Here is a 26615-nt window from a genome sequence, read left to right on the forward strand (position 1 = left end):
TTCGAAACGAAGTTCATTTCAATTCGTTATTTCCATCAAATACGTCGATATAGGTAATTTTCATAATTCATTAACTATGAGTTTGACGGAATGACATTATTGTTATTGATATATATTTACATTTCCATTGAATATTACATGCTTTGTATAACAACAGTTCGATTTCGAGAAATTGAGTTTATTTCTGCTTTTTTCTACTGTCCGGGGCAGCCCTATTAGCTCTCTATTAACTTTGTCTAAATTTCGCAGGCAGGGCTGGATCTTGAATCCTATTAACTACGCGGCCGTAAAAGATGCCAACTGAAATGGGCGATTTTTCAAGGGCCCATTGAAATGGAGGGGTGATTTTTATCACCAAAATACCATTCGCTTACACTCGAAAAATGTCCAGAACCGGCCCTGATCGTATGACAGTGGTTCTCAAACTTTTTGTCACCCGCTGCTCCTTTGCCTAGTTCACGGTTTATCTGCGGCTCCCCATAGTAGTTTAGTGAATAATTTTACTTATAAAAAACCACTTCAAAAAGCATAAATAGGCAAAAAAATGAATATCTCCAGCTCGCGGCGACGCCTCTGACAAAGGTTGACGACGACCCTGAGAGCCATGAAGATCACTTTTTGAAACACTGTAGTAGGAAAAGAACCTTTTGCTGTCAATAGCCCTAGTAATTTTTTTTTAAGATTAAGATTGTGTTCCAAAAATTTTCAAGCGTCCGAAAAAAAAAACCCCCCAAAAAAAACGTATATGCAGTTCCAAGGATGGTATGGTAACCTACATCAATGATTTCATTAAATTGGACGGTAGAAAAAAATAAAGTTGAATCGATTTTGGAGAAACAATATAAAAAAAAATTCTAATACCCACAAACGAACGTAATTTAAAAATCCTTCAAAATTGTGGAGGGGTTCCGAAACAGCTATGTGGGGTGTTTTTGAAATTTTTTGTGCCATCAGTGTCAATTTCACCAAAATTTAGCGACTGCTTGGCGATAATTGACGGTATCCTGTATTTTCCGTATTTGAAAACCGAATTTCCCGTATTTTTTTTTTTTGAGGAAATATGGTCGGCTCACTAATTATCAGTCACCGTGGTTTGGCGACTGTTTGGCAGCAATTGGCGATGTCCCGTACTGTCCCGTATTTGTGAACCAGATTTTCGGTAATTTTCTCGGGGAAATATGGTCACCATATGGTCATGGGAATGATTAATTATGTGATGGGAATAGAAATATATAGTTAAAGCCGTCAAAATAAACACGTGTATCCGGCGCGGCGATTTGTGATCAAACAAAAAATATGAATTCAAGACATAGATTTCTTCGCATTATGAAAAGTAATAGCTTAGCTGGGCCAAAACGATATGAATCTTCGATATCGTGGAAAAACGTTCCTGTTGGTGAAGTGCAAGCATCATTAAGTCGGTGGGAATTTTTTATGTTCATTTCTGTGACAGATATATTTCCCATATAAGATGCAAAGACAGTAACTTGTATGAATCAACTACAAAAAAAAAATGTCATTAGAAAAAATGAATAACTGACTGATTTGTTTTTGCTGTTTATTCATACTTTGAGTTAATCATGTAATCGGGCATGCTAATGTACTATTATAAATAAGTGAAAAATATTCTCACCGAGGAGAATATTCTCAAATATTCTCCTCTATTCTAGAAGAACTCTATTATTAATAACTTGAGAATAATTCTTATTATTTTCGATAAGAATATTCCCCAGTAATTTGTAAAAGTACTCCTTCCAGAGAATATTTTCAAGGATATTATATATTTATATTTTAAATAACAGGAGAATATTCTCATTAAGAAGAATATTCTCCAGTTATTTATAATAGTAGTCCTTTCTGAGAGTATTCTCGAATATTCTCCTAAAGATTATTCTCAAGAATTTTACATCTCTAACTTGAAGAAACTGTCAATTTTTTTTGGTTTCAAAATGGTGCTTCTTTTGTTAGCAGCAATGTCTAACCATTGAAACCTAGTTAGCATAGAAACAAACTTTCTTTTACTTGTATTTTTGAAGTAATTTTACATCATCTCACTAAGATTACAAACAGTACAGAGTAGAGATCTTAGGATGCCATAGGATAAGTTTAAAAAAAAAATTAAGAATGTGAAAGGCCGCTGTGGTGGTCGAGTGGTTATAGTGACGGACTCGCGATGCGAGGATCCGGGTTCGAACCCCACAGTGGTGGTCGGCTGAAGTTGGTTTTCTGTGGTTCCCAACTTCAAGGCGCAAATGTGAGCCGATCTCCCCGTTAAAAAGTCTCGCCACAGAGAGCAACAGTCCTACAATGATAAATCATTCAATCATAACACTTCACTCATAGTTAGAAAAACTGGTGGCAGATGGCAGCACTACACATAACAAGCATTACAGAGAAACAAAAAAAACTTCACGTCAGGTTTCACTACACGTACATGCACATTCCCGCATGTACCGATTCGTTGGGGGTTCCGCGGGGGGGGGGGGTGCATGTGTAGTGTAGCAGTAGTAGGTAGGGCCTCCAAAAAATGGCTCGGGTATCCATGATGTTCTTAAGTCAGCCACCTCGTTGGGCAATTTGCCTGTTGTGGCGTGGTATTTGTATTTGTATTGGGCATGAAGATGAGAAAGTGATTGAAAAGAGTTGGGGGTGGGATTGATGGTGAACCATGCTGAGACACTGATAGCTTTCAGCTACTACTACTTAACTGTACATGCACCTCGTACACATTCCCCTACAGAATTTCTAACGAATCTGCACATGCTGGAATGTGTGTTCTGAGTGTATGTGTGGCCCTAACATTCATGTAGTCAAGTTGCGCATGTTTTGTGCTCATGCTGTCATCTGTCTTTCATTTTCTGAAGTAAAGATGGAAATGGTTGAATTTTCCTGTTATGGATAGATATTGGAAAGGCAGTTTCAACTGCCTTTCCAATAATTTTATGTAAGCAATTGGAGACAATGCCATTGTCCACCATTAGGAAGACAATGGTCAAACTTGCTCCTCTCTCAGCAACCCCAGTAAGTTAAAATGGTCTGTCCATTCAAAGGAGTCTAATATTTTATTACATCAGTTAACCCATTATAGGGCTGGGGGCTGTGTAGTCCCTTTCAAACTGAAATTATTGTACTATACGAACATACTACCTAGTATTCCTGAAAAAGAAATAAAGAAGTTTGGTTCTCCCAGGAAAAAAAGAGAGAAAGATGGTCTCAAGAAGGAAATTCAAAAATTTTCATTGCCTCAGATTATCCAAAAACTTGAACTTTTGGAGCTCGGATTCTCGAGGCTCTACTGTATCAGGGTTGGCAAGTTTTTGCCATAGGTGGAAAAAACCATGGTAAAAACTCTCCCAACAAAAACAAATCCTTTCCTCATCTGCCTATGCATGAAGGCATTGTTATGCATTTATTTTTCAATTTATTATGTAAATAGCATAGTTTGAACTCAAATTTTGGCTTAATAATCAATAATTTTTAGTGTTGGCCAGTTTTTGCCAAAGTTAAAAATAACTAGTGTAAAAAGCTTACTGATGAAAAAAAGGTTTTACCAACCATAAAACAAATTAATACTTCCTAAATTTCTTTATTTCTAGTATCACACATTAAAAAAAACAGATGCAAAAGAATTGCATATTGTTATTCTCAATCATCCCAGATGACGGGTGGGAGTCAAATGTTTTATTCCATAAAACCATTTTTGCCAGTTTTTGCTATTTTTGCCCTGGGTTTTTACCACTGTCCCTGCAAAAGTACCTTTTTGGCAGTGAAATGCCCAACCCTAGCATCTACATAGGCTCACTTGGCCCGATCCTGGTTCACCAGTTTTGCTTTGTCAATTCACTATGCTTTTTCTCTTTCTTTTCTCTCCCCCTCCCCACGCACAACCTGGTTCCAACCTCAGCCTTGGCTATACAAAATCTAGGGTTGGGTTTCTGCTGGCAAAAAAGTGGAAAAAACCAGGCAAAAATTGGTAAAAACCTCAAAAATGAAAACCTTGTAATGTTAGTAGATAAGATGACATCAGTTCAGGAAATTTTGAGTTGTCCTCAAACTTCTTTAGTAATCACATATATAAAATTTTAGGCGTCAATGCAAAGATTTAGTGGCCATGGTTACCTGGAGTCTGGGACCTTTCTAGCTCTGGCAGAAATAACATTTCAAGCTAATCAATTTTATTTTTTAAATTTTTTTATTAGATATCCTCTTCATATAAGCACAGGAAAATTAGCTCGTTTTACTAATGGCTGTTGTACAGCTCAGTTGGGAAATACATCGGTCATGGTGACTGCTGTTAGCAAAGATAAATCATCTACAACTTCATATATGCCTTTGGTGGTAAGATATATTATCATAATATAAATTTCAAATCAAAATTTGATTTCATTGTGTTGCATTTTAAAATAAAGTCAAATCTTGATTAGTTAAATATACAGCAGCTAACAAAAAACAATCTATCTGTAGGTTGATTACCGACAAAAAGCTGCAGCTGCTGGTCGAATACCAACAAATTATTTCAAAAGAGAACTGGGACCCAGCGAAAAAGAAATCTTGACGAGCCGGTTAATAGATAGATCTCTTAGGCCTTTGTTCCCAAAAGGATTTTATTATGATACGCAGGTATATTTTGCTGTATTTTATTTGGCAATTATGAGACATGACTGGCATGTATACATGTTGCAACATTTAAATCCAATTGCATTTCCCTATTATTTTCTATTTCCCAATAATGAATCGTCAGCAGACGACAGTAAATAATGACAACAATTTTCTGCTCACAATATTTGTTAACAAAGTTAAATTTTAAGTTACAAAAAAAACCAATCCAAATTTTCTGATAACATAATTCAACAACCCTTTTAGAGTTTTAGCACCAAAAATATCAAGTTAGTGATTTGGAATGATCTCACCCTATCTTCTGCAGCCTGACTAGAATAGAACTGGAAGTCTGTTCCAAAGTCTTATTGTTATCTCTCGGACTTGGTATTGATTGTGCACATAAAAGCTCTGAGTTAACAAAATTCTGTACCTTCTGAAGAAATTAAAATAACCCAGCAACCAAACCCGTGCATGTGTTTAAAACCATGAATAAGTCCATGAGACTTGTCTCCTCAAATAAAAACAGTGGTTTTCACTTTTGAAGCAATCAGAATACCTTTATACTTGTCTGCATTTTGTCCCAAAACTTGTGACAAGTGTGGAAACAGATTAGTATATACACTGGTGAAATAAATTAAGAGAATTTGCATATTTTATCGAATTTCATGAAAAGAACTGAACTGAATGTAAAACCACTGCTTCTAGACAAAAATGCACATCTTGTACGTCAAATACGTCAGCGTACACGTGTGTGTAGGCGGAGCCAGTAGAGAAACACGCTCTATAAGCGTGCGTAAGTTAAGACGCATTTCGTTCGCTTGCACACCTCAGCGAATTTCTTGGTGTTATTTTGCAGCAATCGGTTAATTTCAAATTGTAACAGTAAAAATGAGTAACCACCAACGTTTAGATGATGGAATTAGGTGGCGAATTGTGGGGAGGCTAGAAGCAGGCCAATCTCAAGTCCAGATTTGTAGAGAGTTCAATTTAACGCCCAGCATCGTGTGTAACTTATGGAAACAGTTCCAGGATACCGGATCCATCGAGATAAAGCCTGGGGCCAAGAGCTACGACGGCCAGAGAAGATCCCCATTTGTTGATTACAGCGAGCCATAACAGGAGTGCTACAGCTTCTCAGCTCTCTCGTGACTTGTATGCAGCCACAGGAACCCGTGTATCAAGGGTGACTGTTTCCAAAAGACTTCATGAGAGAGGGTTGTTTGCAAGAAGACCTGCTGTTTGCGTCCCGCTCACTTCTACGGACAGGAGCATCCGTTTATCATGGTGCAGAGAGCATAGAGATTGGAGTATGGATCAATGGGCGACCGTTCTCTTCACTGATGAGTCCCGGTTCAGCCTAAGCACCGATTCTCGCCGTACGTTCATATGGAGAGAACACGGGACCCGCTACCTACCCTCCAATGTCCGCGAAATCGACCATTATGGCAGAGGAGGTTTAATGGTCTGGGCAGGCATCATGTTGGATGGCCGCACACCTCTCCATGTCTTTGAAAGAGGCACTGTGACTGGTGTGAAGTATAGGGATGAGCTCTTGGAGCCCTATGTTCGCCTGTTCGTGGTAGGAGCGAATGTTAGTGAGTCTCTGTCAGAGTACCGGGATTTACTATTATCCGCTAGGGAGGGGGGGTTCAGATGTAGCAGTGATTCCAGTGCTGCCAAGGGGTAGTAGGGGATTTAGCAGTAGGATCCACCAATTCAATATAGGCCTGAAGGACATTTGCTCCTCACTTGGGATCACGTTCTTGGAGCTTCCCGCATTTACCGATAGGTGGCTTCGTTCGGATGGGATGCATCTAATAAGAGGGGGGTCTGGGAGGTTTACGATAGTCTTAGGTCAGGTTTTTTACTCCCAGACCACGTAGTCAGGAATGCGGATTAGTTAATGATAATCACAACAGTACTGACGGGAAATTACCCACCTCTGACTTGGATGGCTTCTCGATTGACACTAAATCACCGGGCAAATTAAAATGTGTGTTAATAAATGCCAGGAGCTTGGGTAATAAGAAAGATTTTTTTAGAAACTATGATAGTTGTGGAGGGCTTGGATCTTATAGCCATTACAGAATCTTGGGCAAACGATGGGGATGAATCTTTCTTACACATCTCAGGATACGATATTTTTTTGAGAAATAGATCTGATAGGAAATGTGGTGGAGTGTTGATATACGTGAAATCCTGTTTGAAGGCAAGAGAGTGTAACGTGCAGAGAAGTGATATTGAAACCATATGGGTTGAACTTGAGAGCAAAAGACGTCATAAACTTATTGTTGGGGTTTGTTACAATCCACCGAATAGGGATCAAAACTTCATCGCCAAATTGCATGATGAAATTTCCTATATGTGTAAGCGAAAGAGGGTTCTCATACTAGGGGATTTCAATTACCCAGGTATTGATTGGGAGAGCCTTTCATCTGGAAATCAGTATGAAAGAGACTTTCTTAAGTTGGTGCTCGAAAATTTTTTGTATCAGCATGTATCAGAAGCCACTAGGGGTACTGCTATTTTGGATTTAGTTCTTACTAGTTCTGAGGAACTAGTTGAACATGTTTCGGTGGGGGAAGAGTTTTCTTCCAGTGATCATCGTATCATCAGATTTCACTGTAACTTTTCCTCGGGTAAGGTTGATAACAAAAGACTGGTTCCTTGTTTTCGGAGAACTAACTTTGATGTTTTGAGAAGAAGGTCAGCGGAAGTTTTCAAAGACCGGTTGGAATCAGTAGGGGTGGTAAGTCAATGGGAAGAATTTAGTACAAAGCTGTCCTCTGTTTTGCACGACGTCATACCCTTTGTTCGAAAAAAGCATGTTTGTACATCACACCCTCTATGGTTCACGGATAGCGTGCGGAACCTTTATCCTAAAAAGAAAAGAGCATTCAGAGAGTATAAAAGTGGACGAGGTGACCTATCATTGTTTACTGATAAAAGAAGACTTGAAGAAAGCGATAAGGGATAGTAAAAAGGAAGTTGAATCTAGAGGTTGGCAGATAGCATTGGCTCTGACCCAAAATCATTTTTTCGATACATCAATAATGGATGTAAGGGGACAGTTGGCCCCCTCTGGGTAGGAGGCTCTAGGGTAGAGAGCACTGTAGGCATGTGTAGTGCTTTCAATGACTTTTTCGCGTCGGTTTTTAATAGAGATAATGATATTCGATATATGGGTGTTGCATGGGGTAATAAAACCCTCAACGATATTCAAGTAGAAGACGTGGAGGTCCTAAATCTTCTAAGAAATGTATGTGCAAGCAAAGCACCAGGACCAGATGATATCTATCCCAGGGTTCTCAGGGAATGTGCTAATGAATTGTTGGGGCCAGTCGCACAGATATACAGGAGTAGTGTTGCTGAGGGTATCGTCCCGAGAGATTGGAAACTGGCTAACGTTGTTCTGATATTTAAGAAGGGTAGTAGAGAAGTGGTGTCAAATTATCGTCCAGTGAGTTTGACGAGCTCCCTCTCGAAAATTTTGGAAATTATCATCAAAAGGCAGTTTGTGAAGTGGATAGACGAGAATAATGTATTGTCGGATAATCAGCATGGGTTCAGGAAGAGGAAGTCATGTGTAACTAACCTCCTTTGCTTCTATGATTACGTGACTAAGGCTTTGGGTGAGAGCAAAAATGTTGACGTTGTTTACCTTGATTTCCAGAAGGCATTCGATCGGGTCCAACATGGCAAACTCTTGAAGCATTTACACGAGATTGGAATAGGGGGCAACTTGCTGAATTGGATAGAATCGTGGTTAAGAGATAGGTCGCAATGAGTGAACGGGGAATTCTCTGGTTAGACAGACGTCACAAGTGGAGTTCCTCAGGGAAGTGTCCTTGGCCCCATACTTTTTTCACTTTTTATCGATAAACTCGATCAGGGTATAGATGGGATAATTAGCAAATTCGCAGATGATGTGAAGCTAATGAGGGTAATCGTACTATGCGTTCGGGAATGAAAGCGATAGGGAGTTGCTCAAGACCAACTTAAACAGGATTGCAGCATAGGCAAATGAATGGAGCATGACGTTTATCGTTGTTAAGTGCATGGTCGCTCATTTTGGTTCGAACAACCCACGGTTCTCTTACGAGTTGAATGGTGTCACACTATCCCGCATGCAACTAGGGTCACCGATTTGGGAATTCTCATTGACGAGCGGCTTAAGTTTTCTGAACATTGTTCAGCGGTGGTCAAAAAAGCGAATAGAATGCTTGGTCTCATTTTCAAAAAGGTCTCTTCGCATTCTTCTAAAGTCATTCTTCCACTTTTTCGAGGCTTAGTTCGTCCTGGACTGGAGTATGCTGTAAGGTTTTGGAGACCATACCTACAGAGGGACATAGACTTGGTTGAAGGGGTGCAGAGAAGAGCTACGCGTGTCCTTATTGGCACACAGGGGTTGAGTTATGAAGAGAGACTTCATTTTTTCAATATGTTTACATTGGATGAACGCAGGTGTCGAAGAGATATGATCGAAGTGTTCAAAATTCTCATTGGGATGGATAGGATGGACCATGAACTTTTAGTACACCGCCAATCGACTGCTTTTACAAGGGGACACCAGTATCGATTGGTGAGGGACAATGCAAGGCTATGGTGTTGCAGGGAATTTTTCTCTAATAGGGTTGTTAATAAATAGAATAGCTTACCCCCGGAGCTAGTAAATTGTAACACAATTGACACATTTAAAAAGAAATACGATAAACATGTTGGGGTAAATCGAGAAGCTATCCATTCTTAGAATAAGACAACCATAAGTATTCTTTATGGGCGTTATATAATATTTTATCTTGTGTATATATTGTTTCGTATTTTTGTGGGCATCTTTTTATCAGCCGCCTCGTTGGGCATTTTGTCTGTTGTGGCGTTGTATTTGTATTTGTATTTTCAGGGGTGCAGTTGGCCCTGAGTTCATTTTAATGGACGATAATGTGAGACACACATAGAGCTCTTCATCTCGATGATTTTCTAGAGAGTGAGGATATTCGCCGGATGGATTGGCCAGCCAGATCTCCAGACCTTAACCCTATAGAGAATGTCTGGGACGCTCTGGGGAGTGCAATTGCAACTCGCAACCCCCTCCGGGAACCATCCAGGGAATGAAAACAGCGTTGCTGAACGAGTGGGACCAATTGCCATAGGAAATGATAAACTGCCTTATTTCGAGTATGAAATCACGCTGCGAGACCTGTATATCTGTAAGAAAGGACCATACCCCCTATTAACCCATCTATTAACCCATGTTTTTGTTTATTCTACAAGCGATGTTTCATACCTTCCGACTCCAATGAGTGTTACGCACGATCATGCGTGTGTATTATAATTATTGAATGGTATATTTGTTTTGTATTGTATCAATGTATGTACATATCAAATTTCATTAAAATCGGTACAATAGTTCTAGAGGCAGACCAAGTCTGCAAATTCTCTTAATTTCTTACACCAGTGTAACTCATTAAGTAAGTCATGTTCCAGGCTCTATAAGATAAGCAGAAAGATTGTTTATAACTAACAAAGTCCTCAGAGGTAAGATGCTTTCATATAAGTGGGCAGGGCCATAACTAGGATTTTTTTTAGGGGGATTATTTTTCCTCCCCCATCACTGTAAAATTTGAGGATTTTATAATGGTGTTTTTGTTCCCACTCAAATTTTGCTCCCCTCTCATTCTGGCCCTGAAATGGGGAGATGAGTGCTGAACGCACATAAACACACATGTGCCAAGGCGGAACTTTTTATTTTCATTAAAGTGCAAAATAAATAGTGAATTTGAGGAGTTCCAAAACTGTTGAGTACAAAGGTGTATGACTTTATTTTACTGTACCTTGTAAACTTCAAATTATGCTTTTGTATTTTGTAAGACTACTGATTTTTCCTTATTTTAGATATCATGCAATCTTTTGGCAGTGGATGGCATACATGACCCAGATATTGTTAGCATCAATGCAGGTATCTCTGTGTGTCAAAATTTTTTCTCAAGTACTATTTTCTTGTACAAGATTTCAAGTCTCCATCAAAAAAAAAACAGAGAATGACCTCAGATACATTAATCAGTCGATGATAGAAAACAAACTCTAATCAAAAGTACACAAAACCCAGTATCAATGCATTAAAACAAGAAACATAAACTCTAATTCTGAAATCTCTATTAAAATACACACTTGCCACCAACAAACACAAATTAAATAACACATACAACAAAGAAGAACATTAATACAGTCGAATCCTGTTATAAAACTCCAAGAGACCGGAAAAATCACTTTGTTATAACAAAATTTTGTTACAAAGGAATTCCAGGTTTTTGCGTTATTCCTATAATGCGTAAACTTAATTAATACTATAACGCATAAACTTATCTGGCAGATTAGAAAAGTGTTCGTTAGAACAAGATTTTTGCTATATCTGTATTCGTTAAAACGGGATTCGACTTTAATACATACGATAACAATATAAATTGTCATACATTGGACATTAGACAGCTGTACATTTACATACTTATTTTTTGTGTCAAAAACAGCAATTGGTTATAGCTGAAAACAAACAGAACTTCAAGAAGAATCAAACATGAATTTGAAGTCTCAAAAACAAACACCTTTTTTAAAAATGTTTCTCGTTCATGGTTCAAAAAATAATGAATACATTTCAGTCAACATCTCATAATTGTAGCAATAAATATAATACTTCCATGTATGCAAAGAGCATACAGAAATTTTATGAAAATATATTTGACTGTTTTCATAGAATACAATATAAATAATGACGTAAATGGAAAATATTGGAATAATTTTAAATGCAGCTATAGATATATACATATATATAAAAACAAATCAAACAGACATTTTTTCATGATGTCATGGCACAAAAAAAATTTTTTTTGGTGTCAATATATATCTGTGAGAATATATGTATTTTGTATCTTCCAAAATTTCTTCAACTGCTTATATGTGTGTGTATTGATATAAACCATGTGCTGTACTCTTTTTACAACAGATAAGTGTTTAAAAAGTTTATTACATCATATGTGTAATGTTGATTTCTGTTATTATTAAATTATCTAGATAATCATTGAGATACTTAAAACAACATTCATCCGTCTTAACGAAACCCAGAAACTTTTCTCCAACTCCCAATCCCATCTTGTCTGTAATCACCACAAAATTTGTTAATTGCGACAGTACCCAATTGTACAGGGAAAATATGTTGTAAAAATTTTGTATGTTCTTTTTTTTGACGCAAAATAAGCGTTCCAGACTGCCACAAAGCTGGGCTGGAAGAGATCTCGGCAACGGGATAAGTCCAATGTGGGCCATTCCATGTCAAATCACCTGGCCATGACACCCATAGTCTCAGATTTCAATGATTTTTTTTATTTGTTGCTTTTACCATCCTTATTAACCGTGTGAAATATTATTTGCATATCTCTAAAACTTTTTGAGAAAAAAATGTTGAAATTTATCAAAAAATGGTGCAGATATGACTTTTCCGAGGCTCAATTTTTAAGTGGCATTGTTTGAGAAAATAAATCGTCACTTTTTCAATATATTCAAGTGAAATTTTCACTAAAGTGTTCACAAAAACATACAGAATATGAATAAAAATAATTCACACACTTACATTTGAAATTTACATGCAAAAAGATTATGTAAACTTTGTTTTTGTGGAATTTTTCGTTGGAAAAAATACAATTTTTCTAACATATTTTTAGACCAGAGGCACAGCAGTTACCAAAACAACTTTTATTTTAAATTTCTCCTAAATATATGAAGTAAAATACTGGAGGAAAAAATAATGTTTTTTTTGACCGTTAATATATTTATTCTGGCTCGCAACTCAAAATTCATCGAAATAAGACTGGATCTCTCCGATTTCAAATCATTCAACTAGATACTGAAATGCAACCCATCATCCCAGATTCCAATTATTATTATTTTTTTTGTTTATTACTTCTACTATCCTTGTTGACCATGCAAAATTTCATGTACATATCTCAAAAACTTTTAGAAAAAAAAAATTTCTAATGCCAGGAATGACGTCTCTAAGGCTAACCATTCAAGCAATATTATTTATGAAAATATATCATAACTTTAAAGATTTTCAATACATTTAAATGAAATTTTCACTAAAATGCACACAAAAAAATACAGATTATGACTAGGAAAGAAAATTTTGTGTTGCGAGCCAGAATAAATATATTAACGGTCAAAAAAACCATTATTTTTTCCTCCAGTATTTTACTTCATATATTTAGGAGAAATTTAAAATAAAAGTTGTTTTGGTAACTGCTGTGCCTCTGGTCTAAAAATACGTTAGAAAAATTGTATTTTTTCTAACGAAAAATTCCACAAAACAAAGTTTACATAATCTTTTTGCATGTAAATTTCAAATGTAAGTGTATAAATTATTTTTATTCATATTCTGTATGTTTTTGTGAAAATTTTACTTGAATATATTGAAAATTGAAAAAGTTATGATTTATTTTCTCAAACAATGCCACTTAAAAATTGAGCTTCGGAAAAGTCAACTGCATCATTTTTTGATAAATTTCAACATTTTTTCCTCAAAAAGTTTTAGAGATATGCAAATAATATTTCACATGGTCAATAAGGATGGTAAAAGCAGCAAATAAAAAAAATCATTGAAATCTGAGACTATGGGTGTCATTTTGCCAGGTGATTCCAAATGGAATGACCCCAGTGGCAAAGTTCTGTCGTTCATTCATTAATACTTAAAACGATACTCTTATTGATCATAACATTAAAATATATCTAGCAATCAAAATACTGAATTGTTAATTGTTTGGGCATGTGCTAATGTCATATCCATATGTAATCTGATGACAGTTCAGTGGAGCAGTTTCTTCACCCCTCCATATGCAATGTTAGTGCCCCATGGATTTTTATAGATACTTATTTACCATAGATGTTTTCATCAAAAGCTCTGTGTAATGTATAATAAAAAAATTGAAGCATCAAGAGAAATATTTATTTGTTGCATGATTTTAATTATATTTTTATGTTCCCAAAATTTAATTAAGCAGATAGCATTTTTTTTTGTTTCGTACTAGCTTCTGCTGCATTAGCAATATCTGACATTCCATGGCATGGACCTGTTGGCGCTGTTCGTGTAGGACTAACAGAAAATGGAAATGTTGTTGTCAATCCAACGCGGAGGGAACTTGTTAGAAGCTCTTTGAATCTTGTTGTTGCAGCAACAGAACATCATCAAGTTGGTATGTTGAATTGCTTCATCCTCAGCTGCTAATTCAAAATTATTGAGAAATTCTTTTTTTAATTTCCTATTTGTTATTTCTTTCATCAATCATCTAATTGGGATTTATGACTATTTAGCCAGCTATATTTGTACCCATCCTTATGTTAGTATTGTGCACTATGAGAAAAAATTATTATTCATTCAAAATGTGAACCTTTTTTTTTTTTAAGTTGCAAAAGCATATCTGGTATCTTTTGTTTACAGTAATGCTGGAAGGATCTGCCTGCAATGTCTTACAACAGGAGCTCATGAAAGCTTTGAAAATTGCTGTGAAAGAATCGCAAATAATCATAAAGGAAATTAAAAAATTACAGTCACAAGTTGGAAAAACAAAGCGTGTTATTGAAATGGCACTGCAACCCTTAGAAGTTAGCGAGAGTGCCAAATTGTGAGTACTGTCTATTAGGGAAGGAACTAATAGTGATTTGGCCCAATAACTGAATATCCTGCAGTAGAATTCTACGTGTCTCTTCTCTGTGCATGCAAACCTGTCTCAATTTTTTCCCCCATTTTTACATGGCTGAAAATATTTTAAAAGTTCAGTGATATTAAATTACATTTATTTTAGGCTGTGTGAAGCTAGGGTTAAGGATGTTTTCACAGACTATTCGCATGATAAAGTAAGCATCTCATTAAAAAGTTACAATGGTATGCTAATCTTGTGACCAATAAGTTAATAAGAAAGTTTTTTTTTTCAACTGAGTGTTTGACTTTAAATTTTCTTTTTTTTCAGGTGAGCCGTGATCGAGCTGTAGATGAAATCAGGCAAAGTGTACTAGAACAACTCAAAGGTATGTGAGTTGAATGTGGTTTACATGTGATTATTTTATATGTGTTGATGTCTCATATTTGATTATTTATTGGTAATATATTGTAATCTCTCTACCTATAATTTCCTATATTTACTGTACCTATAATTTGGGATTTTTTAAAAATAAGTTAGCATCAGGGGAATGCAGGTGTCAGGAGGATATCAAAGTGTTTAAAATTTTCACTGGGATGGATAGGATGGACCATGAGTTATTAATACACCGCCAATCAACTGCTTCGACAAGGGGACAGCAGTATTGTTATGCTTTTATATTGGGTTGCTGTATTTTGGTTATATTTGACATCCATATTTTTTATGGACATAATTCTTTCAGTCACCTCATTTGACAATTTGCCTGTTGTGGCATTTGTATTTCCTGCTTGTAAAAAACAAATCAGTTTTTTTTCAGTGTTCAATATTTTTAATATTTATTTAACTTCTCATATAGAAGACTACAAAGAATGTGAGATTAGTACACAAACAATTATTGACGTGATAAATGGTGTCATAGTAGATGTATTTAGAAATCTCATTTTGGAGACTGAAAAAAGGTATGTATGCACCTTATTATTGAAATTAGTATATGAGTAAAAAATAAAATTTTATAAATCATAAAATTATAATCTAAGTGTATCTTAAAATATCTTTATTTTTTCAAGGTGTGATGGTCGTTCTTTAATGGAATTGAGAGACATATCTTGTTCGGTGGATTTATATTCACCTCTACATGGCTCAGCTCTGTTTCAAAGAGGACAGACGCAAGTAAGATTTTTGGTTGTAATTTTTTTTTTTTTTGGGTGTATGCAATTTTTGGATATTGTTGAGTAATAGGGTGATCTAACGGTTTATTCTATTCTCACCTGAGCCAAAACTGATTATTAAAAGAATTTTTTGATTGATTTGTGTTACAAATTTGTGTAGATTTGATGTCAAAATATCCTTAAAAAAGAAAAAAAATTAGTTAATTAATTTGGATCAATATTTTTATTAGGACTACTTGTGTACCTCAGGTCTTATAACTTGAAAAACAATCATTAAAAACCATTTAACACTGTTAAAAATGAGGCACACATGTGTACCTCTGGAGCAAACAGGTTATATTAATGAAGGTAGTGTAATTTTTTTTCTTTCAATTTTTTTAATCTTTATAGGTTTTGAGTACAGTTTCATTTGATTCATTAGACTCTGCATTAAGGTCTGATCCAATTTCTGTGATAATCAGGTATGTTATTAAAGCATAGCATGATTATTTGTATATATCTTTTTGGTTTTTAGCCTGTTTACTTTTATAAATTCAGTATTTTTTTTTTTTTTTTCAGTGGCATCAAAGAGAAAAACTTCATGTTGCATTATGAGGTGAGTTGGTTTTTGTTTTGGATATAGACAATTACATCACATGCAGTTTTCAAGTAAAGAAAGGATAAAGTTTTCCGACCTATTTGGAATTAAATGTTTCTGCTGCTAATCAATTTTTTTAACTACACATTGTAGATAATTATTTAAGGTCCCGTAGAGAGAGAGAGAGAAAGATATCATTGATTACATATGGTAGTTTTGATTTTGTTACGTGAAAGAAAATTATATTGAATTTCTTTATTGATGGGACTATCCTGTTATTCTGTTCAAGACAGCTTTTTTGTCTCATAGAGCGTGTTGTCTTGGATAGGTTTCACTGTAATAATCGCTTCCCCCATGGTTTTTTTCTATAAAATTATGTTACTTCACTTTTAATGAGAAATACTGATTCTTTTTATCTCCCTTTCATAGTTTCCTCCTTATGCAACCAATGAAACAGGAAAACTAGGAATAATTGGTCGCAGGGAATTAGGCCATGGAGCATTAGCAGAAAAAAGTTTACGACCTGTTATACCGTCTGATTTCCCATTCACTATAAGATTGACATCTGAAGTATTGGAATCAAATGGTATATTTTTATTTTATATATATTATAAGTATTCTAGTTATAAAAAAGTTATTCCAGTTTTTTTTCATTCTAAAGCCATTGGTAAGTGCAGCTGTCTTCATTTAGATTTAGGAGAGCTGTGTATTTCCCAACCCGCATTGGACTTCAAAACCGGTTTTTAATCATCCACTCATGATGGAAGAAAAAAAACTTATATGAACTAGGACCTCCTTTTTACTTTCACTTACACAAAAGGTTTGTTAGGATTACAATACACCCCCACATGCTAATGTCAGCACAGGAAGTACAGTAGTGATGTGCACTTTATTTTTAAAAATTAAAATATTAAAAGCAAATACTTTTATTTTGCTAAAAATTGTTTTTTCAGGTTCGAAGACCGTCGTCCGTTTCAGTTAGTTCTCAACGTTTTCCCAACACTAGTGGTTGGCATCATTCGTGGGAAGAAGTGGTCAACATTAGCTATTACCTGTGTTTTGCTGAACTGTACACTGTGGTCATGGCCCCCACATCCTGGAGCAGGGCCTCCAGGCCAGGATCTTATGCGGGCCCCCAACCAGATTTTCACGGGCACCCTTTATGATGAATTTACAGCGTGAAAAAACAAAAAAAGGTGAAAATCATCCCAGGCCCCAGGGCTGGAGCCTTGTCAGCCCACCCCTTGTGGGGGCCATGACTGTGGTTGTCGTAAAGCGCATGCTCTGCCACCGCCGACTTTTCTGTTTGGCCCATTCTGCAGCATCGTTCGTGCTCTGTTATTCTCGTGGCCACAGATCTTTTTGTGGTTCCAATATATACCTGACCACAGGTGCACGGTATTTGGTAGATCCCCAGTGTTGATAGAGGGTCACGGTGGTCTTTTGCTGATCGCAGCATTTCACATATTTTTCTGGTTGGTTTGAAAATGGTCTTTATATGATGTTTTTTCATGACCTTGCTGATTCGTGCGGTCACTCCGGGGATAAAAGGCAGCACAGCTTTTCCAATTGATTGTGACTCCTCATTTTCCGTTGGTGATTCCTTGATGGAGCGTAAGGCTCTTTTGATGTCGTCTTTTGTGTACCCATTAGAGCGGAAAACTGATTTTAAGTGCTCAATCTCTTTACTTAGATCTTTTCCTTCACATAGTCTTCTTGCCCTCTCGATCAAGGTTTTCAGTACGCCTCGTTTTTGGTGAGGATGATGATTGGAGAGCTTATGAACATATCTGTTCATAAGCTCAACGATGCTGCAGAATGGGCCAAACAGGAGTCGGCGGTGGCAGAGCATGCGCTTTATGACAACCACAGTGCACAGTTCAGCAAAACACAGGCAATAGCTAATGTTGACCACTTCTTCCCACGAATCTACAGAGAGGCTATTGAAATATACAAGCACAAAAACAGCTATAATAGAAGAGAAGAAACTTTGAAATTGAGCAGATCCTGGAGACCAGCTCTCAGAAGAACAAGAACCTTCCCCTTCAAGATCCAGCAACAGAATGACGACAACAGCCAATCAGATAACTCCACATCTCTCGGCCAATCAGGTTCTACCAGCATAACAACTGTTTTCAATACGCTGTCAGCCATAGAATCAACTGACCAATCGCAAAACAATAGTGTAGTTCAAGCCACTTATGTGCATAAATACAACCTGAGACTCCGGGAAACTTGACTTTGATCCAGTTTATCTATTCTCCTGATGATGCCAACCACTAGTGTTGGGGAAACGTTGAGAACTAACTCAAACGGACGACGATCCTTGAACCCGAAAAAACAATTTTTATCAAATGATGGCTGTGAAAACCTTATCAACTATTTACTTTTATTGGCTGTTTAAAACAAATCTGTTAATTTAAAAAGTTTTTTCAAATTTAGTAACTCAATATTTCTCTGGGAGAGATTGTTTTTTTTCACTCTTCTCAAATCTTCCAATTCACTGGTGTGTCCCCCACCTGTAAAAGTAGGTTCTGTGTACCCCCCAGTATGTCATATGTCATACCGCATAGATAAGTAAAGGATTCCATTTTTGATGAGTTTCTATTGGAGGAAAGTTGCTCAAAAGAGGGGAAAGCCTGTACCACTTGGAAGGGTAACAATAAACAATAGCCCTGTTTACATGGGAAATTTAAACAATGGTATATTTTACCGGCACAGACCTGCCAACTCTCCCGATTTAGGCGGGGGACTCCAAATTTTTCATCCTTCCTCCCGCTCTCCGGATTTGCTAAAATTTCTCCAGATTTTTGCAGAAAATTAGATTTTACGCGAGCTTTTTCACGTTGTTGTGGCATCAATAATTACCGTCGTCGTTAGGGAAAACACTCATAGAGGACAGCCATAGTTATTTCCATTGAGCAGCCTTAAAAAAGTCTCTGTGACCGGATTTAAGCAACTGGCAAAGACGTGACTTCATTTTCGTAGCGTTTATCGGCAATCATTTATCAGGGGCATGACCTTAGCTGCCGAAATTCCTGTATAAGCGTTATTGTATTCCATTAACAGCCGTACGGTAAACACGTTGTTTCATCGGCAGCTTTGTAATTTGAATTTTTTTTTAATTGTTTCTTCCGATTAAACATTTTCACAAAGAAAATATAAAACTAAACTATATAAAGCTTTTAAGAGTTCATATACCCAAGATTATCAATCATTGATAGCATCCACGAAAGGAAATACTTGTACTTTATGAACAGTATGTAGATGTGATTTCTCTATTCCGCATGGAAAGACTGACATAGAATTATATTCTGCTCAGGGGCAATGCAGAACCTGCCTTGGGGGGGGGGGGAGTGTAACTTTTTCTTAATTGATTTTTAAAAAAAAAAAAATTCGAAAAATTTTATGAACTTTTTTTTGATCGAGTCTGAGAGTCAGGGGGGAATCTCCGGATTTCAAAAGTTGGCACGTCTGCCGGCAAAATATGCAGAAATCTGTGACGTATGCAAATTTTCTCTTGTTTAGGATCATCTTCAATGGCCTCTGTGTGTGGTGGCAGCTTAGCTCTGATGGATGCTGGTGTACCAATATCAGCAGCTGTTGCAGGTGTGGCGATAGGATTAATCAGTACTGCAAATCCTGAAAAACCATATGAGATACAAAATTACAAATTGCTTACTGACATATTGGTATGACTAAAAATTTCTACATCACCATATTAATAATTTAGTTTCTGATTTGCATTTTCAATTGTTCCTACTTCCACAAAAGTCTTATATTGTTTGACAGGGTATTGAGGATTATCTTGGAGACATGGATTTCAAACTCACAGGAACAAAAAAAGGAATTACTGGAATGCAGGTTTGTTGTGTATAGTTTGAGGATTCAAAAACTCATTTTGTGTCTGTTCTGAGTAATTAAAAACTTCTGTGTGGATGGAGAAAGTAATTTTGTATTTACTATTTCATGGTCTTGGATGATTCATTGTCCATAGTAACTAACATTCATCCTTCAGAATTGTGGTGCACATTTTGTGTATAAGTAAAACAACAATTTGCATAGCAAAGCAGTTAACTTTGTTAGTTATTTTATTATTATTATTGAAAATTTATTATTTTATTTCATTAAAGTTACACATGACTCTTATGCTACCCAATTCAATTTTCTTCCATATTTGTAATGCTATGATTATGTTGTCTTAGGGGTACCCCCTCCCATCCTACTTTTTCTAATTTTTTAAGTGGGAGCCCTGATAATGAGAATCTTGCTATAGGGTGATTTTTCAGAAATATAATGTTTGTAATAATATTCACTTTTTCTGAAATTAAATTATAAAATATTTTATTTTTTGTTTTCAAACTAGCTGGATGTTAAAGTTCCTGGTTTACCATTGAGAATCATCATGGAAGCTATTAAACAAGCTACTGGTGAGATAAAACTGTTAAACACCTTCATTTTTTTCCAACAAATTATTTTCAAATACTAGTTATTTCTTCCTTCCTTAATCCCACCCCTTCAACTACTTATGTTGATTTTGTTTTTATAGATGCTAAATCAAAGATTCTAAATATAATGAGGCAAGCTATAGCAAACCCAAGAGAAGAGAAGAAATTAAATTGGCCTGTTTCCGGTAAGCATAAACAAGTTTCCCAGTGAAGAAACATTTGAAGATATGTTTCATTAAAACACTAATAACTACTGTGAAAAATACAAATACTGACCGAAGGCAGAGGTAAACAACTACTCAATTGGATGAAGAATTTAAAGGAAGATGAAAAACTGAACTTTTTTTTTTTATTTTACACCATGTACGCTATGCAGTTGGGTTCATGAACCATAGTGGAAAAAAGTGTGTGAGGTGGTGTGCTATGTGATATAGTCAGCTCATTTCTCTCACATGCATGCAGATGAAAAAGATAAGTTTCTAGAATGTCCAGACTATTCATTTTGGTATTGAGTCTTAATCATATCCACTGAAACAATTCAAGAATCCTGGGCTTTATTTTAGATGAATTTTCTCTAAGTTTAATCCAGGGATTTTAAATTTTCTGCTTTGCAGAGCCATTAAGGCTCCTTGTGTATTTCCCAGGGGTTCCAGGACATTATTGTAGAAAAGGATATTATTGTATTTATTGAGAAGAGTTAAAAAAAAAACCCTACTTATACATGAGTATATAGGCCTATGTAGGTCTCAATCTAACTGCTCTTATTTTAAATAAGTGATCAGCACAATCTAAGTGTAAATAAAATTAAATAAAAAAATGATGTTTTCTGAAACTTATCTTATAGTAACTATTCATTGACAAATATGTTTTTAAATAGGTTCCTTTTTACTTAAAAAAAACCAAATCTATATGATTTTATTAGAAGATAGAATTAATTTCTTCAGTTAAAGTGTTAAATATACTTGTGATATAGAAGTTTGCCTTTCCAATGTTTGAAGAAAATTATATGGTTTTATTGTAGTAACAAATATATAAGCATAAAAAAATAATGCATTTATTTGTAGAAAAACTTGAAGTTCCTGCTCACAAGAGATCAAAATTTTTTGGCTTTGGAGGGTACAATTTGAAAAAAATTACTGCGGAAACAGGTATAGAGTGAAAGTATTATTTTATAGTAAATATCAACATAATGTTATACATACAGTAACCTCTCACTTATAGGTTTCTCTCAGTTGTAAGATGATTCTCTGCACTTCCAATCAAAGATATAGGTAAATAATGGTATTCACTTATACGCCTCTCTCATTTACACATCTTTTCTTGTTCCCTTTGCACTGACGCATAAGTGAGAGATCACTGTACTTATTATAAGCATTTATATTTCTTAAATTTTACTTTTTTTTGTGATATGAGAACAGATTCAATAGGCATTTTTGTTGATAACAAGCTCCTCGTTATATACAGCTCTTACTGCAAAATTTTAGAAAAAAATACATTATATCAGACAATGAGGTTTCACTGTACATAAATTTCAGCTTGAAGCTTGAAACTGAGTTGTATCGAAAATCTGAACAACATAACTATAGAACATTTTTATTTTTTTTACCAAAATTGTAAGCTTATATACACCTTTTTTTTTGGTAGGAGTACAATTTACAGTCATTGATGAAGGACTGTTTTCGGTTTTTGCTCCAAACCATGATGCTATGTGTGAGGCAAAAGAAGTGATTGAAGCATTGTTAGCAGAAGAGGTGATCAACTACCTTGTTTCATTTATGAACGCTCTCATTGCAATATGTTATATCTAACCAAATCTAAAGTCTTATCTTTTCTAATGATAGAATCTGGTATAATATACATTAGTGTTAAAGAAATAAGGCACATTTTTATTTCACAAGACAATTGTTCGGCTATAACATCAAAAAGCAATGGCCTTTGTAGATTCTCAGAGAATATGGATATAAATTCTTCATTGTTTTTTCTTACAAGAATTTTTTTGTATTTGAGCTCAACACATTTATTAAATATTTGCCCACCTTTGCCATTGATAACTATGAAGGCTAAAAACAAGATTCACTGTATGATTGTCTTTCATTGCTCGGCTTCCATCCATCATAGAAACCATTGATCCCTATTGATATGGCTTTTTTAATAATGAACCAAGTAATGCCAGAGATTGGTATCCTGTTTGATCCATACATTTGCTATTTCTTCAAGTTTTTTTCGGAGGGACTTATGAAATTCACACTTCAGATGAATATATATACATATATACCAGGGTCAAAAAGTGCCTACTTGTTTTTATAATCAATTCAGATTTCAAAATTGTGCCCTAGATTTTGATATTTGAATACCATCTTCTGTAGGTGGTGCAAGATTTATTTATACATTATTTATATTAGGGTGAAATAACCGCTTCATCATAGTGGAATCAGAGGAATGTAGCCCAATTTTTGGTATTTTTTAGTGTTTTAGATGAAAGTATTCTGTAAGTTTTATCACTATCATGAAACATTTAATATCAGTACAATGCAATATAGCACCATCACAACAGATCATTAACCAGCTTGGTGGCTTTTTAGAAAAATTATTCCCTTGGATATCCATAATGATATCCAAAGAAATATGCTTGGAAATCATTGGACTAAGTGCATTGTAAAAGAAGATTATATAAAAAAAATTCATACTTGTGCAATTTCTACTATTGTGTAAATAAATAAGAAAAAAATGAAGTTACAAACTTAAATAATATTTTTCAAGTTTTTTTCTTATAGAATTTAAAATGTCTAACTTTCCTCTGTTACAAATTGATAACTAATTTTTTTCCAGCCAATACCGGAACTTGAATTTGGGGCCATTTATGCAGCTAAAATTGTTGAATTAAAAGATTCAGGTGTTATGGTCACCATGTATCCTAATATGAAGCCAGCATTGTTGCACAATTCACAGCTTGATCAAAGAAAGGTCAGTTAGCTTAGTAACTAACTTAATGACAGTCAGAGTGATGTCTTTCTATTCTAGGTCCCGGAACCCAAAGTTTGGAATTACAAAGCATTTGTGAATCTAACTTTGTCAATTTTTTCATTGCACACCATAGGTTAGCCATCCTAGTGCATTGGGTTTAGAAATTGGCCAAGAAATAACTGTGAAGTATTTTGGTCGAGATCCTGCCACAGGTAACATGAGATTGTCCCGGAAAGTACTCCAAGCATTACCATCTGAAAAAGTCAAAAATTATATTAGTCAAGACAGTCAAAGGGAAAAATCAGAATTTAATCTATCATCTGAACAGACTGATGTAGAGACAGAAAATAACTCTGTAACAAAATAGACTGTTTGTGTACTGTATATAATGTAAATTAAAGAAAATAAATTCTATTTTATTCATATAATTCAGTATTCATTGAGAGTCAACTACAAAATGTAATGCCAGATTATCAAATTTTAAGTATGTGAGTCATTTTATAAAAATTATATTTTCAGAACTCCAGCTCTAGAAGTACTTTCTTCAGAGACAGGATATTTAGACTCAATTCAATTGGTAATGAATTGCCAATATGATTGCAGTTGGTGTGCTGTAAAGGAATAAATGTGTGTAAACTCCTCCAAAGTACTATGGCACATTTGGAAATGTTTTTCATCATCAGAAAATTATTTCATAGTTTAAAAAAAATATATTATTAAACTGTAGTAGAAATACGTTTCCCGTAACAATGTTAAATTCACAGAAGGCGTGAAGCTTATGGGGGGGTAGTCGGGAATCCATGTGATAGGAAACTTGAATAGGCCTATGATTGCTGCATATGTGAGAGAGAGACACCTTTAGCGTATATAAGTGCGTAGTTGCTCATTTTGGTTTGAACAACCCATGTTTCACTTATGAGTTGAATGGTCTGAAACAATGCCAACATTGGCTTACAGCTTGTCAGTAGTGATGAATGTTCAGCTTTGCCATGGGGGTACCCCCTGGAACAACATAATACAAATACAAGGCCACAACAGCCAAAATGCCCAACAAGGTGGCTGAGAAAAAATGCCCATAACAAGTATGGATGTCATATATTACAAAAATACAGCAATTAAAAATGATATAGCGCAATAAAAATAAACTCAAAAATTTAATTTTTTCAATTTTAATTGAAAGTTTATTAAATACAGCACCTCATTGGCACTAGAACCAAGAAGGCTCAGGACACATCACCCTCCCCTATCAACTCAAGAAGCAACTTTCTGAGGTCGCAGAGTCCCTTAATTCATGAATATTCAATGCAATCCCAACCTGCATACGCCCTTGTGGGCTGTATATACGGAGGTCTAGCAACCCTAGACCCCCCATCCCAGTTTTCTTCGTATCGGAGCTCCTACGACGAAACATTCTTTCCGACACAAGTTCCGCGAGCTCGATCATGCACTATGCAGATGGAGCCGGTCCGGACCCGCCGCGCTAAACCATTCAAAAACCTGTTTTTTTTGACGGAAAACAGTTTTTTGTGTGTTTGAGCATCCAGTAAAGGGGCAGGTTTGGACGCGGCTTTAAAGATTGCCTCCCACGCACAGACAAAACAGATCGGACCCGAGTTCGTCTTCTCACGTACGTATACGAATTCATCGTCATGGTATAGATCGATGCGATTTAAAAAAAATAATAATTAGTAAAACACCGCAAGAAACTCAAAAACCTGATTGTTTTTAAAAACCGGTTTCCGTAGTATTGAGTCTCCCGGCAGCTTCGTAATTTATTGCGGCCGTCCGTAGAAACTACGGACAATCCGTAGCAGTTGGCAACTCTGGTATCACTATCCTGGATGCGACGGTCACCGGTTTAGGAATTCTCATTGACAAGTGGCTTAGGTTTTCTGAACATAGTTCAGCGGTGGTCAAAAAAGTGAATAGAATACTCAATTTTTCATTCTTAGAGATCTCTGCGTAATTCTTCCGCTTTTGCGAGGCTTACTTCGTCTTGGACTGGAGTGTGCTGTAAGGTTCTGGAGACCATACCTACAGAGGGACATAGACTTGGTTGAGCGGGTACAGAGAAGAGCTACAAGTGCTCTTGTTAGCTCACAAGGCTTTAGCTATGACTTAATTACCAAGACTTAATTTCTCGAATATGTTTCATTGGAAGAATGTAGGTGTCGGGGGGGGGGATATGTGATCGACGTTTTTAAAATTTTCTTCGGGATGGACCATGAGTTATTAATACACTGTTGATCAACTGCTTCAATAAGGTAACACCAGTATCGTTTAGTAAGAGACAATTCTAGGTTGTGGTGTTGCAGAGAGTTTGCAGTTTTCTCTGATAGCGTTGTTAATAAATGAAATAGCTTACCCCCGGGGTCGTGAATTCTAATTAAATTGACACGTTTAAAAAGTTATACGATAAACATATGTGGATAAATCGAGAAGGTATCCATACTTGGATAAGACAACCTTAAATTTTTTTTATGCTCAGTGTATTAGTTTAGATATATATTCGACTACCATATTTTTTATGGGCATCTTTTTTTTCAGCCCCATCGTTGGGCATTTTGCCTGTTGTGGCCTTTTTGTATTTTTATAATAATTATACACAATCCTCTCTAACATGAATAACGTATTCATGAGTTCTACCCGTTATTTGGATACTTTTCTAATTGGAAGTATGCTTCTAGAATCAACAGTTTGCCAGTAAAATGTGTTGAGGGAAATTATGGAAGTGCCTTGTATATAAGGAGCCCAAAAATTTATATTTGCCCAGTGCCAGAACTTAGAACAATGCCCTGGCTGTTCGAAAAATAATTTTCACAATAACAGTTCGAAAAATTATTTTTGCAAAGGATCCATTGTAATAAAGATCCCCAAAAAAAATTTCCTGGAAATAATTCTTAGAACAAACAAGAACACAGATTCCGAGAACTTTTTTAATGGTTGGTGTATGTGTACGAATATGATTTAAGACTAACACGTGGATAGAAGAAAAGAGTAAGGTTTTCCATTATGAGTCTTTCCATTTCGTCCGGTATCACGTGAATCAGCCCTGTAGGTACTACTGTCACTCTAATGTTCCATGCTGCTCGGTGAGAGATCTAAACGACGCTACACTGCCTGGATAAAACAATGTAAAAGAAAGAACACGATAATATGTTATGGTCGCAGCTGTCGC

The 26615-nt window shown here is 35.8% G+C and overlaps 1 protein-coding gene across 1 annotated transcript; it reads left to right on the forward strand.

Moving 5' to 3' along the window:
* Positions 1-1254: 1254 nt before the first annotated feature.
* Positions 1255-23865, forward strand: PNPase (polyribonucleotide nucleotidyltransferase 1). Its single transcript, XM_089252463.1, has 21 exons — positions 1255-1421; positions 4200-4338; positions 4465-4620; positions 10492-10555; positions 13671-13835; positions 14081-14264; positions 14445-14496; positions 14610-14667; positions 15136-15238; positions 15347-15449; positions 15839-15909; positions 16007-16043; positions 16455-16611; positions 19554-19717; positions 19818-19889; positions 20392-20455; positions 20575-20658; positions 21538-21621; positions 22118-22224; positions 23303-23437; positions 23571-23865. Exons 1-21 carry the CDS (start codon positions 1297-1299, stop codon positions 23802-23804), a joined length of 2358 nt encoding a protein of 785 aa, XP_089108589.1. The 5' UTR covers positions 1255-1296; the 3' UTR covers positions 23805-23865.
* The last annotated feature ends 2750 nt before the right edge of the window (positions 23866-26615 follow it).

Source organism: Pholcus phalangioides, unplaced genomic scaffold (genome assembly GCF_987345545.1).
Source record: "Pholcus phalangioides strain wild (caught in Gottingen) unplaced genomic scaffold, Ppha-v1.0 ptg000029l_1, whole genome shotgun sequence".
NCBI classification, from domain to species: domain Eukaryota; kingdom Metazoa; phylum Arthropoda; class Arachnida; order Araneae; family Pholcidae; genus Pholcus; species Pholcus phalangioides.